This window comes from Cryptomeria japonica, chromosome 6 (genome assembly GCF_030272615.1).
Source record: "Cryptomeria japonica chromosome 6, Sugi_1.0, whole genome shotgun sequence".
Taxonomy (NCBI): domain Eukaryota; kingdom Viridiplantae; phylum Streptophyta; class Pinopsida; order Cupressales; family Cupressaceae; genus Cryptomeria; species Cryptomeria japonica.
The window spans coordinates 145,609,896-145,624,073 of record NC_081410.1 but is presented as its reverse complement, the minus strand read 5'-3'; the positions used below and the strand labels follow the sequence as shown (position 1 = coordinate 145,624,073).

Sequence of the window (14,178 nt, the reverse complement as noted above, 5' to 3'; positions counted from 1 at the left end):
CGTACATATAAAGAGGATCTCAATGCAACTGTGTGTCCATCAATGACAACCACAACATAAAACATAAAAAATGCCAACAATCTCCCCCTTTGGCATTGATGGCAACACTTAGGAAAATAAAATTTTGACATCTAAGTGTTTTACAACAAAATCATGCCATTAGCAAAATTGCTCCCCCTAAGCATATACACTATCCCTTTATCAATACAGTGTATAGCCTTTTTGCATATAGAGCATAAACATTGAGATATACAGAGCATATAATCAAAATTTTGATTACCAGATACTTCTCCAAATAGAATTATTCTCCCCCTTTGCCAACAATGACAAAGTATAGCTGAACAACCCTGTTTTCATTTGATATTAAAAATAATAAAAGTTTATGACAACAAGGAATGATACTTGTCAAAAACAGATTTAAAGTCCTGCAAAAATTGTTTCATCGACAAAGACCAGGACTCAAGTAGGGAGGTGGCTACTTCTTGCTCTGTCTGCATCTAGGAGACCTGTTCTTCCATGGCATCAATTGTTCTCATCTCTTGTGTAACTGTTAAGGCATCTAGGTTCAGATAGCACTTCTAAAGAATTTGCAATCGTGGGAGTAGAACCAGTTTAGCTCTTGCAAATCTCTAGATCGAGTGCTGATTTCTTGCTCCATTTTTGCTGACTGGATGTGAAACCGGTGAACGGTTTGCCCATAAGTTGTGAAGGAATCATAAGGCGGCTTGAATGTGCTCAAGTAGGACTACAAGTCCTTTTCAAGTTTTTGCTTTTGAGCTAGCACATCATCATAAAATAGATGGGGTTGGCAGATTTTGCTGAGTAGCAGATTCCCCTCATCTAGAGCGTCCCTTATATCCTTTTGTTCTTTCTTCAATTCAGTCCGGAGCTCATTCAACTTTTTCACCGGAGCTATATTAAGAGCTTTTTGATGCTCCTTCTTGACATTAGCCTCTGCTACCTCTTCAAGGCTCTGCACCTAATCATCTACTACTGTGCATAGGAGCTTAAGTCTAGCTAGTGATGAATCGGTGTTTGGAAGATTTGTACCGGGTATCAAACTAGTAAGCGTATCCACAGCCACTTGAATTACATCCTGCTCCTTCTTCTGTCGAATGATTTCAAGGCGCTCTTGAGCTACCTTGATGCTCTGCATTAACTCCGTTTCACTTGCAAACTGGAGATCTATAGGACTGGTGAGGTCAGCCGGTTTGGCTTGACTCCCGGTTGCCTTCGGAGTCTCCATCTGGGTGCTCTTCTCTGCTTCTCCTGCCTTGTCCTCTTCCGCTTTCTTCTTCTCCGCTTCTCTCCTCTTCTCTGCTTCCTTGTCCTCCTCGGCCTTTTTCTTTTCTGCTTCCTTTTTCTTCTCCTGTTCCTTATCTTCTTCTTCCTTCTTCTTCCTCTCTGCTTCCTCCTTTTTCTCCTGTTCCTTATTTTCCTCTTCTTTCTTTTTCTTTTCATCTTCTTGCTTCTTTTTCTCTTCTTCATCCTTTTTCTTCTTCTCCTCTTCATTTTTCTTCTTCTCCTCTTCATCTTTCTTCTTCTTCTCCTCTTCATCTTTCATCCTTCTTCTTCTTCTCCTCTTCATCTTTCTTCTTCTTCTCTTCTTCATCCTTCTTCTTCTTCTCCTCTTCATCTTTCTTCTTCTTCTCTGCCTCTTCCTTTGTCGCTTCTCGTCTGTCCTCGGCTTGCTTATCAGCCCATTTAGCCTGTTGCTTATGTCCTGTTGCCTTGGATGGTGTTTCTTGAGTATCATCCTCAACGTCCAGAGCATCGACATCAATGGTGTCGATCAGTTCTACAACCGGATTTCCTTCATCATCAAATACTTCATCCGGTTTGGATATAACCGGTTCTTCTTCAGCTTATCGGTTGGCCAGATGCGCTTTGTGAGTCTAGACAGTAGTTCTCATATACAGATGAGTGTCTTTTTCAACATCAACAACTCTACCTTCTAACAACCAGAGACTTCTTTTTCTAGTGAAGAAGAGTCCTTTATTTTGGTCAATAACATCAAACAATTCAGAATTTGACAGGTTGGGGAAGGACTGTGCAAAAACCTTCTCCCTAATTTCCTGTTCTTTCTCTATGGCAATGCGCCATCTATTATCTAATGACATATATAGAGAATCCAATGTCTGAGATTTAATCTCTGAGGGCGACCGGTCATTAACACATAAATAATGAATTATTTCCTTTTCAACCGCTTCCTTTTCATCCTCATTAAAGTCATCAAAACACTCAAGTAAGTCATTTAGCACTTTTCTCCTAATATTCTTTATTGTTCTTTGACAATGTGTCAAAGGTTTGTAGGAAGATATATCTATATTTACCGGTGCAGATAATGCCAGTTCATTCTTTGTCTTCCTCTTTGCTTGACGTGTTTTCTTTGGCTTTTCCTCAGACACAGTTTCTTCTGAGTCTGGAGAGGTGTTCCTTGTCTTCCTCTTTCTCTGGAACACTTTAGCCGATGCAGCTTCCAGTTTCTTCTTAGCTAGTGACCGCTTGGTCACTTTTGGAGTTGCAGTAGTAACCGGTGCTGATGCTGCAGGCACTGCCTTTGCCTTCTTCACTGCCGGTTCTTTTTCTTTCATTGCTGGTGGTTCCTCAACCGGTGCTATCCTCTCTAGGTAGGTGTCGGTTCTCTTCGCCTTGGGATCAAGCGGTGAGGCAATAAGGGTAGAGGCATACCCTTCCAGTATATCGTACATCACCTCATAGCCCATTGGCTCCACTTCTTCCTGTCTAGGCTCAATAGCCTCCATTATGCATTTATCTACTTGGATGGTGAAGCAGATATTGTCTTCATATTTCTTGACATGTCACCTGATATCCTCATTCTTTGGCTCACTTTCCTTCTGAACTCATCAAAATACTTGTTCAGAACATCAAGGTAGCCGGTTCCAATTGCTTCAATGCTTTCCTTGATTTGCTTGGTCACCGGTTGGTCACCAGACCATTGGACATCTCCTACTCCTGGAAAGTAGCCTTGAAAATAGAAGAACAACCCAACCAGTAGTTGTCCAAACTTGAACCTAAGTGCATTATCCTGTTTGATCGCCTTCAGATTCAACAAGAGTTGTCTCTGCATACCAGTGCACAGATCAAATGATGCATCATCCTTTATCATCCGGTAAGCGGCATTTACCGCTGCAGCAGATACAGAGTTAATTCTGTTGGCTGAGAATGTCCGGTATCCAATCGCCATACATGCATACTTCACTAGATCATCCTTGATAGAATTTACTGTCATGCCACGTGAGTCGCTCACTGAACCGATGAGCTTGGACATTTCAGTTTTGCTTACAGTTCTTAGGGCTGGCACTTCCCCAGTGTTGTAGAATCCGGTGATTGCATAAATTGCCTGCGGCGTGATGTCATGTGTTCTCTCCAGGTACATCTTATCACCATGGACTCTACTCAGAATGATCCTTATATGATCCTCTGTGAAATCTTCCAGGAAGTAAACAGCATTGTGGAGCTTTTTCTTCTCCAAAATATTGAACTCCGGTTTGATCTTCTTATCTTTACCACAAAATAAACCTAACTGGGTTGGGATAGCTAGAGACCCTAGGTCTTCTATTTTGCAATCTATGTAGTCAGAAATTCCCTCTTCTACTATCACACCAGCCGGAACTTGTGATAGGGATTATACTTGGACTTCCGTTGAATAAAACTTGCAGACTCGACAGATGCACTAGAACTGGTATGAGATGCGGAAGCCATGATAGAAATCTTAAGAACTCGAGAAATAACTTTTGAAACACGTGAAATTAGGGCTTGCCGATTCTCCTTCACTTCACACTCCGTCGGATGCTGAATCACTGCTTTGTGTTTTCCACTTGACCGTTTCCAGTTTGAATTTGAATCTCCTTTGCGGTTTCTCAATTTCTCAAAATCTCTGCTCAAATCGCCTTTTTGTCGCTCTACTCTTTGAAAGACTTTTTCTTCCGTCAAAAACTGATAGTGAGAAATGATTTGAAAAATGCTTTTAAACATATTCCTCACCTACCATCATTAATGCTCCTCCATTAGGGTGTAAACCCTAATTTGCCCTTTTACTGTTTCCGGTCTTCTGCCAAACGACAGGTATAACATACCGATTAAGGTCTTTTATCGGTGTAAACTGGGGGTTCAAAATGTTTCGCCGTTTGCTCCCCCTAAGCTTTTTGAAGCTTAGTTTGCCAGTTCTGTGATTTCCACACTAGGTGCAGAAACCGGTTCCTCTTGTAACACCGTTGGTTTCTCCTTCCAGATTTTCTTCATGTTCGCTTGAACAGTGTCAACATCAATGTTTCCTTCCGGAGTGACCGGTATATCATCAGATATGTTTTTTCTAGATCTACAAAATTTGGCAATGTGACTCGGTTTGTTGCAGTGATAGCAGACCAATCCAGGTGCTCTCCAAGGTCCATTGTTCATGTTCCCATTCTTCCTTCTGCATGTTGCAGCAGTATGACCATAATCATGACAGATCATACAATTTGCTCTCCATCCGGTTGCCGCTTGATAACCACCGCTTCTTGGCTGATGATTGAAGGCATTAAACCGGTTGTAATTTCGGTTCAGAACCAACTCCTTGGGTCCTCTGAGGATATCTTCCAGTGTTATTCATAACATACCTGCATTCAGATGCTCTATGCCCATACTTGTTGCATGCATAACAGTTACCATCAAATCTATAGGATCTAGGCTTATCATATAGGAAATAAGGAAAATTGTTGTAAGCCTTACTCCTACACACATTAGCAGTATGTCCTTCTTTAAGACAGTTGAAACAAACAGGTTTAAACTTTTGCTTACCTTTATCCTTTGATGCCGGTTGTTTCTTTGATGTTCCAGCATTTGTACCAGAGGTCTCACCTTCCTCATGACCGGAATAACCAAGTCCATTGGTGTTATTGACCGGTTTGGCAAATTCAAGCTTTTGCTCTAGCTTGACAGTACTCTTGTTGAACTTAGCAAGTATTTCCTTTGACTCAGAGAGTTCTTTGAAAATAGCAGCATTTGTTACCAACAGGTCTTCATTCTCAGAGATGGCAGTGTTCAGTTCTCCTTGCATGTCTTCCTTTTCCACCTTGCTTGCATGGAGTAGAGCATTTAGGGCACTCATCTCTTGTTTCAGCTTGGAGATCTCATGATTTCTTTCTTTCACTAGGTCTTCAGCTTTTCTCCGGTTCTCAAGCTCTTGACACATCCAGATAGTCAGTCCTTCCAACTCCTTTCTTAGGTTGGAGTTTGATTCATTCAACTTATTTACTTCTGCAATTAGGGCTTCCATGTCTGCTTCATCTGCAGAACTATTTTCAGATAGCTCCATCAGCTTTTCTGCATGTTCTCTCATTTTTGCTTGAGATGCCTTGTATTTGACCATAAGGTCATCATAGGCTTGCTCAGACTGAGTGAGCCGTTGAGTAAGTTCCCTCAAAGTGTATTCCCCCATATCTCTTTCCAAGTGGTTAAACTTATAGAAAGGTAGGCTCTGATACCAATTGATGAATACTAAGAGGGGGGGGTGAATTAGTATGCCAAAAATCTTTGCATTTAAACACTTTGCAACATTAGTAGTAATCCTGTAAAACAGTTTAACAGACAAACCGGTTAACAAACATGCAAACTAAATAGCTAATATTGCATTCACCCACAGAAGCACAAACACCATAACACAAGATATTTTGACATGGAAACCCAAATGGGAAAAACCACGGTGAGATGGAACTCACAAGTAACTATCTGCGGAATAGGGACCAGACCGGTTAAGGTCTTACAATGTTCTTTACCAGAATAGATCCTGTTAGGAATCTCAATCTCTGTTAGGAGACAAGTCCGATTAAAGACTACCTTGTGTTGTGACCATTTCACACATCGCCCCATTGCAAATGGGGACCCTTGTTTTTTTTGCTTTTTAGGGTTTGTTTTTTTTAGGTTTTTTAGGGTTTTGTTAGTTAGCCTTTGCATTTTGAGTGTCGCCCAGGGGATCACATGGATAAGCAAGTCCGGCTTGAGTGAGGTCCTAATCCTGAAATTTGGCTAAGTCTAGAAACTGAAAAACCTCAAAAAACTAGATTTTGCAATATAACTCCTGGAGGTCTGAAACCACTCTCAAACATCCTGAAAGTATATATGGAATATAACTTAAAGTATAAGAAAGAAGAAACATAGAAGGAAATGTTATATTCCATAAAAGTTATCCTGATAGAGAGTTCGAAAAGTCAAATTTCGCTCCTGTCCTTCACTGAGGATCCAGAGCGAATTTCGCTCCTGTCCCTCTCAGGAGGACCAAGGCGAAGTGCTCCTGTCCCTCACCAAGGGACCAGGGCGAAAATACTTATTTGAGCCATTCCTGGCCTTGTTTGGTTAAATTGAGACATCAAAAGCATGGTGAAGGACGAAATGAGCATGATAGAGCATCCAGACGTGATCAAAAGCAATGAAATGATGAAGTTTTTGCATACAAGGTCAAATTCGCTCCTGTCCCTCACTGAGGGACCAGAGCTTGTTTCTCAATATTTCACTGTCCTTGCAGGATCAAGACGATTTTTGGATTGGAAGAGATAAAGGGAGGCATGTTCTGTCCATTGAATATAATTTGAAGAAATTTACAAACAAGGAAATGTGCTAAGAACAAAAATCGCTCCTGTCTCTCACTGAAGGACCGGAGCTTGAAATCCAAAATTGCCTTGTCCTTGAAAGATTTGAACGATTTCGCGAATTGAGAAGATCAAAGGAAATACATTTTATCAGTTGAATATAACTTGAAAGCGCAATCATGAGGAAAATTGACCCTAGAAGCAAAATCGCTCCTGTCCCTCTGCCAGGGACCAGGGCGAATTTAAGTGATAGCTCCCGTCCCTCTCTCAGGGACCAGAGCGATTTTCCTTATAAGACAGGTTTTGGGCGAAGGTCAAGTAAGTGTTAAGTTTGAGGCAAGCAAAGGAGGCGTAACGAGTCCGTTGAAGATAATTTGAAGATTGTAAAAACGCCAAGTGAAGCCCATATTGTCCTAGGCGCTCCTGTCCCTCTCCCAGGGACCAGAGCGATTTCTTCCTTAGACAAATCTCTCGCCAAGATGAAGCAAATTACATGTCAAGGATGAGTGAAGGGGAGCATAGCGGATCCATTGAAGATGGTTTTAAAAGTTAGCAAAGCATGATTGAGCCTACAGGTGAAAGTTCGCTCCTGTCCCTCAGCCAGGGACCAGGGCGAACTCAAGGTTATTTAATATTCCCTCCAAGCTTAAATCACTCCAAGCTAAGACACAAAGGGGCAATGATGTTTGGAACGCCTCGGAGAGGAAGTAAAGTATCAAAGACCGCAAAGGTGATGGAAATGCCCAAGTTCGCTCCTGTCCCTCTCCCAGGGACCAGAGCGAAATGTTCAAGTGTGTCCAAATTTAAGTTGCCACTCACATTTCAAGTGTTCGAAAGGGAGTAAAGAACATCATTTTGCACCGTGAAGACAGTTGCAAGTTGATATAAACAAGGATGAGCACAAGGAACAAAGGTTCGCTCCTGTCCCTCACCAAGGGACCAGGGCGAAAGTGTTTTAAAGCACACTCCTTCCACAAAAGGGACGAATTAAGCTCAAGATTCCCAATTAAAATGCTATTTTGGACGTCTAAGACAAGACTCTGAACGTGAAAAACAAGAAAAACAAGGCCAAAATGAAGGAGCACTCCTGTCCCTCTCCTAGGGACCAGAGCGATGTGGTTAGTGTCCCTTATTCCTCCCATGCTTAGGCGCCAACATTTTCGAATTACATTAAAATGCCAAATTCGATAAAAATGTGAAAGATTTAATTAAATTGGTATTTAAAAATAGCGCATGGACATTCAATAATTAATTTAAAGCCTTTAAAAAAATCGAAGTTTTTAATTACAAAGGCATTTAATTAATTATTATTAAATTAAATTTTAAAAAAAGGGAGCGCTTGGGGTATTATTTTGCAAGGTCGGCCCCCTCTTTTATTAAATTTTATTTGTTTATTGGGCCTATTTTCCAAGTCGGCCTAGGGGCAATTATCAAGATGAGCGCCTATATAAGAGGGGTGTGTTGAGCATGTTAATCCATCTTTCAATCATTTGTCCAAGTGCGATTTTGAAGGAGCAATAAAGGAGTGCGAAATCTGGCCTAAGGAGGAGCGAATTTAGTTGAAGACTAAAGATGGAGCGAATTTTCCTCAAAGCGTTGAAGGCTAGAGGTGGTGAAGTTGATAGAAGAAGCACATTTTGAAGACTTCGATCCACATTTTGCCTAGCAAACTTGCTTAATTTTGCATCTTTTCTTAGATTTAGTCCTGAAGTGGAGGTATGGCGAGATTCTCCTAGTCTCAATTTTGAATTTTCAATTTTCAATCTCAAGTGGCTTAGTAAATTTAGGAAATGATAATTCAAAGATTTATCATGAGGTTTCCTAATTTAAAACTTAAATCCTCTTTCTAGTCTATATTTCCACGTTGCAAAATGTATTACTAATTTTGAAATGTTGTGTAGGTATCAAGATGGTGACTCCCAAGCTCGAAAGATCTACAAGTCGGAAGGTTCTCCTTAAGGAAAATCAAGCCAGATCAAGGACGGTCTCCTCAAGGACGATCAAGCAAGGATAGGGGCGACCTCTTCCAATCCAGCGTTCCAAGGCGAGGTACATCATCATCCTGCAAATCAAGGACACAAGAAGTCAGAGCAAGGGTTTGTTGAAGAAGCAGATAGTTCCAAAAGAATTAATTAAAGCTAGCTTCTCAACAACATCAAGTTGAATATTTACCAAGTTACAAGTGTCAAACGAGGTGGCATCCTAGTCATCACTTCTCCAGTCAGTGTGGTCCACCTCAGCATGTCCAGATTCAATGTACCTAACTCATGGAAGGTGGCACAAACTCCGATGTACCTACCCCAGCTATCCATTGGTCGAATTTTTCAGAGAGGACATGTGTCCAAGCAATACAATTTTATCATTGGTCAAGCATTAAATGTTATGTAATGGTTGTAACAAACCCTAATTAGGGTTTTCATTGTTGAATCTTGGCCATTGATCTCGAATCAATCTAAGCAATCGAATTGTATTGAGGGCACTATATAAGCCCTGGCATTTCATTTTGTAAAGGCATTAGGAATTAGAGAGAATAGAATAGTTGGAAGAGTTAGAATATAGTTGATAGAATAGCAATTAGAGTAGAGTAGAGAGAGAAGGCAAAGATTGTTGCCAAGATGTTGTAAAAGACTTGTAACTTCATTGAAGAAATGGTGAAATTTATGGGTCGATTCGACAATTTGCATGGTCTTTATACTTCTCATATTTGATTTCATGTTATTAGATGAGTGGAAGAAATATGCTTGATTGATGGTGAAATTCGCATATCCATACTACTAGCAGTTTGTTGATTGCAGACTTGCCTTGTGTAGTCAACTGGAATCATTCAGCTTAAGCTTAACTTCAATTGTCGCTTCTTCATTGATATGCATCAACCTGATGGTGTCTATGCCTGCAGTGATGATTTGAACATCATAAAGCTTCCCTTCGAAGATCGCACTAGCCTTGTGGAGATGGTCCTGCGATGTCAAAACAAGACCTAGTTAGAGTTTCATCAAAGATCAATCATTGCTCCTACATTCTTAGTATTAGGATTAGATCCTCTCTTCGCCCTCATCTTTTTTTCATTTTTTTCAAATCTAAGGCAGTAAGATCCTGTGTTCCAGCAATATTCAAAGGCAAATCAGAAGTTCAATCATCAAATGTAAGTCCCCTTGTGATTCCAGCAAATCACATCATACCACAGAGAGCTTATCCACACGTAGAGATCCTACATATAAGAACCTTGAAGTTTCTCCGATTGATCCTTTTCGCGATATCTTTAGCAATCAGAGGCTTTATTCAAGAGAGGATAAGATGCCTTTGGGTATTTTATTCTGTGTATGATTGTGTACAAAATACACGTCAACACCTTGCTAGAGGATTTTAGATCCACAGATGTGAACCACCTTGTTAGAGGATTTACAAAAAGGCTTTTGGGCCTACCCGGTTAAGGGCTACAGACTTGTCAAAGATGTGAGTAATCAACAAGTGTTTGATCTAGCTAATAGCACAGACTGCTTGGTTAGATCCTTGATAGCTCGTTATTAATGCACTATGGCATTACTTCAATCTTCTACACATTCATAATCTCTCCAACTCCTCAACCACCTTAAACCCTAGCCACAATATCAACTATCGCAACAACAATAAAAACAACCACCTAAAACCCTAGACATGATGTCCTTATAAAGGAATCTGATTTCATGTCGGTCCAATAGGATTACATTACAATTTCCTAGGTTCAATGAACCTGGACATACTTGGTAATACGTCACAAAAAGCACCGCTACAGTGTCGGCACCGTCAAACAATCGGTGGATGGTAACTCATCACAAAGTATTACCGGTTCATACAAAATGTCAGTTGCCAGTTTGACAGAAATGAAGACTGGTAGAAATGTGTTATGCCGCTTTAATCCCTCATACCGCTTGAGGTTAACATGCCACTTCAGACCGGGAAACACATTCTGCAAAACGTCAATAGTCTAAAGACTATAATACAACCAAATACCTGTTGTTCTCTAACTCATACATATAAAGAGGATCTCAATGCAAGTGTGTGTCCATCAATGACAACCACAACATAAAACATCAAAAATGCCAACAAGTAGCACAAGAACCACATATGTGGATGAATGGTTGAACAACCTAAGAAGGGTGAGCCATTGGTCATGAGAAGAGTTTTGTTGAAAATAAATGTTGTGGATTAAGAACTGGTAGAAAGTAAGAGCTTTGTTTAGAACAACATACAAAACTGAAGGTAAGTGTTGCAAGTCATCATTAATAGTGGTATTGCAAATAATTTGGTTTTAAAAAAAAACGGTTGACAAGTTGAAATTGACAAGGTTAAAACATCCTAGTTGATATAAAATTGCTCAGTTGCAAGAACAAAAAGTACGGGTAAGTGAACGATGTTTGGTGAAATTCAAGATAAGTAAACATCATGATGAAGTTTTGTGTGATATTAAGTTGACGAATGTATGTCACTTGTCAAATGGACCATGGCAATAGGATAAGAAAGATATACATGATGAGAAAAAGAATACTTAAACAATGACAAAGAATGCTAGGAAACATAACTCCTATGCTCTCTATGCAAACTATATTAATATTAGCCACATTTCAATCTTTATATTTGTATAATGTTCATTTGTTTTTATACAGGCTTACCCAAAACGAACCAATGAACCACAAGGGCATGTCACTCCCCAAAATCCTCGTGTTTTCAAGATGGGCAAGTTTCAGGAATGTGGAGACATGGGTGAAACGGCCCACCGCCACCACAACTGAGGCTTCAAGGACAGCAAGACGTCCCTGGGACTCTAAGGATTCCATAGACTGTCTCACGATGCCTAGGAGTCTCCCATTGCCCCCAATTAGAAACCCCAACCCAAAACAAAAATTGGTGAAAAGTTGTGAAAATGACATTCGTAATGAAAGTTTAAGATGTTTTGTAGGCCTTATTTGTCCTTGTTGGTGGGGGCTCCGCCCCTCAACTCTAGCCTGTATCATGACAGGGAGCGCGCCAAGGATGTTGCCCCTTGACCCCACAACCCCATTGGGGGTTCTGCCCCCAAACCCCCACAAGGCTCGCTACCCCTTGACCCTATTGAAGGATCTACCCCTAGACCCCCACAAGGGACATTGCTCCTTGAACCCGTTGAGGGCTCCACCCCCACAAGAGGCACTGCCTCTTGACCCCAAACCGCCACCCACCATTCTCATTGTTAATGCAATCATTGCCATGTTTTTTTATGCTTATTAGTTTACACTTCACTTAGTATGCCAAAGTTTCATTAGCAATTCTTATACTTATTCTTGGCTTGTTCCCAATGTTCCAAAACTCTGCCCACCACTGTCAATGTTTAAATTTCAATGCAATCATTTTCATGTTTTTAATGTTTATTATTATATACTTTACATGGTGTGGCCAAAATTCATTTACAATTTAACATTTCATGTTTATTAGTATAAACTTTACATAGTCTGACAAAATATCATTTAAAGTTTAAATTTTTATGTTTTTAATGTTTATAAGTATAAACTCTTGATACTGTGACAAAATTTCATTTGCAGTTTAAACTTCATTTAGTATGCCAAAGTTTCATTTGCAATTTTTATACTTATTCTTGGTTTGATCCCAAACTTCCAAAATTCTACCCACCATTGTTAATATTCAAATTTCAATGCAATAATTTTTATGTTTTTAATGTTTATTAGTATAAACTTTACATAGTGTCGCAAAAAATTATTTACAGTTCTTATACTTATTCCTTACACATCTTTTTATAAACTGATTTTTCAAGTACATGATAATCTCAACCCAGAAAATTTCCCTCAAACTTTAGATACATGATGTCTAAGCTATTTTATTTTTTCTGCTTACAGTCTAAAATCAATTTTATTACAAAATAGAGAATTTCGGACAAATTTCGAATAAATGCAGTTTATCTTCAATCATCATTTAGAAGATCAAAGGCTTCCGCTAGAAGACAAATTATCGAAGTTTACTTCCTGGTTAACTTTTATTAAAATTCTTGAAGTTTGTTACCAATATTTTAAGTGAGCTACCTTATTTGTCTTTGGGGAGACGAAGTTCAGTAAGCTCGCACCACTTGTTTTGCCGCGACAGAAAATTTGACTCTTAAGTTCAACTAAATGTAAAACTGATTATTTTCAAAAGATAGAAAACTTCACTTAAGAAAAAAAAAAACAGCCTAATATTTCCAACATAGAAATTTCTCACAATTTTTTCTCCAGAATAACAAATTTCACAATTTTTTTCCCAAAATGGCAAATCCCACGAAAAATATAAATAAATTCCCTCCAAACCAGACCTTTCTCCCTAAAAACGAAACACGTAAAAGTTAATGAATCATAATTTCAAGCATTTCTTCCAAAATGGTAAATTTCGCAGAAAGATAAAAAAAAAATGCCGCTCGATATAATTTTGTCCTGAAAACAAAAACGAAATAAGTTAGAGCCAGTCAGGCATACCTTAGCATCGCCTTGAAGCTTGAGCTGAAACTGGTTACTGAGGTCGGCAGAGGCGGTAAAAAGCGCATTGCGGTCTTCGTGATCATACAAGATCGACAAATACTTTGTGTCCAATCCCAGCTGAGGACACTGCAACTTCCCGTTCAAGTCCCTCTGAAACGAACCTTTTATCTTCCCAAGCCCGTCAAAAAGCCTGGCCGAGAATTTATTAATTATATCTTTCGACTCGCTATCAAACTCCGTCGAAATCTTGAAGGCCGGTTTTCTTCTCCAATCTCGCCCAAATTTGGCCGGGTGAACGTCAATCGCACCGATTTTCTCCGGTTCCACCGCTACCTCCGGAAGAGGCGCAGCTTCTGTCGAGACTTCCGCCATTTTTGTGCTAAAAAAACAACACAGAGACGTTGAAATTAATTACAGCCGAGAAGATTTCATGAATGAATGCAAATATCTGTCCGCCTGTGCTATTTGAGCAGAGTCAACATCTTCGCCCAGGGGCGCAGGCCTCCTCTCTTTTTTTTCTTTCACTGACAGATAAAAAATAGAATTATTTACAGCAAAGCTAGGGCTTCAGGCGAATAAATTGCGCGCTTGTTCTTACTATATTCGCGTGCTCTGCCCTCAAAAATCTTGGATCCGACGGCCAATGGCTTCTGCTCGTCGACGTTAGGCGGACTTGCAAGGGATTTATGTGGGGCAATGAATATTCATAAAGACAAATTTATTTCATTTTTTAAGGGAGTAGAAACTAACCAGCGCAATTTTTTATTCACTTCATTTGCAGGTTTGGGAGTGAGTATCTGTCTTGCAGGTTTTTCTTATCCGACGATTGTGAAGATCAATTTTGTTTCATGGTGGCTTAGAGCCGGTGCATGCAGACAAATATGCGCAATAGATATGTAACTTTTCCAGTAGGGAATTAACAAAGTAGGTGCCACGTCAGATATGATTGTCAAGGGCAACCACTCAAAGGGCACGAAACCAACTAACCAACCTTAGAATAAACGATACGGTGGGGCCCATGGTACAGTAGAATCTTGGGCTACAAGCCCTTCATTTTGGGGGATTGTGCTGTTTCTAAAACCACTAGCTTCAACGGGCTTCCGTACTTT

The 14,178-nt window shown here is 39.9% G+C and overlaps 1 protein-coding gene across 3 annotated transcripts in view; it reads right to left on the bottom strand.

Annotated features, from left to right (window-relative positions):
• Window positions 1–13,957, bottom strand: part of LOC131064980 (outer envelope pore protein 37, chloroplastic) — a 45,569-nt gene extending 31,612 nt beyond the window's left edge. Inside the window, exons 1-2 of one of the 3 annotated variants that reach the window (XM_057999324.2) lie at window positions 13,820–13,957; window positions 13,067–13,448 (exon numbers count right to left, since the gene is read on the bottom strand). In XM_057999324.2, coding sequence (XP_057855307.2) covers window positions 13,067–13,441 — 375 coding nt within the window. In that variant the 5' untranslated portion in view covers window positions 13,442–13,448; window positions 13,820–13,957. The other 2 variants (XM_057999323.2, XM_057999322.2) reach the window with 2 other exon arrangements.
• Window positions 13,958–14,178: the final 221 nt, after the last annotated feature.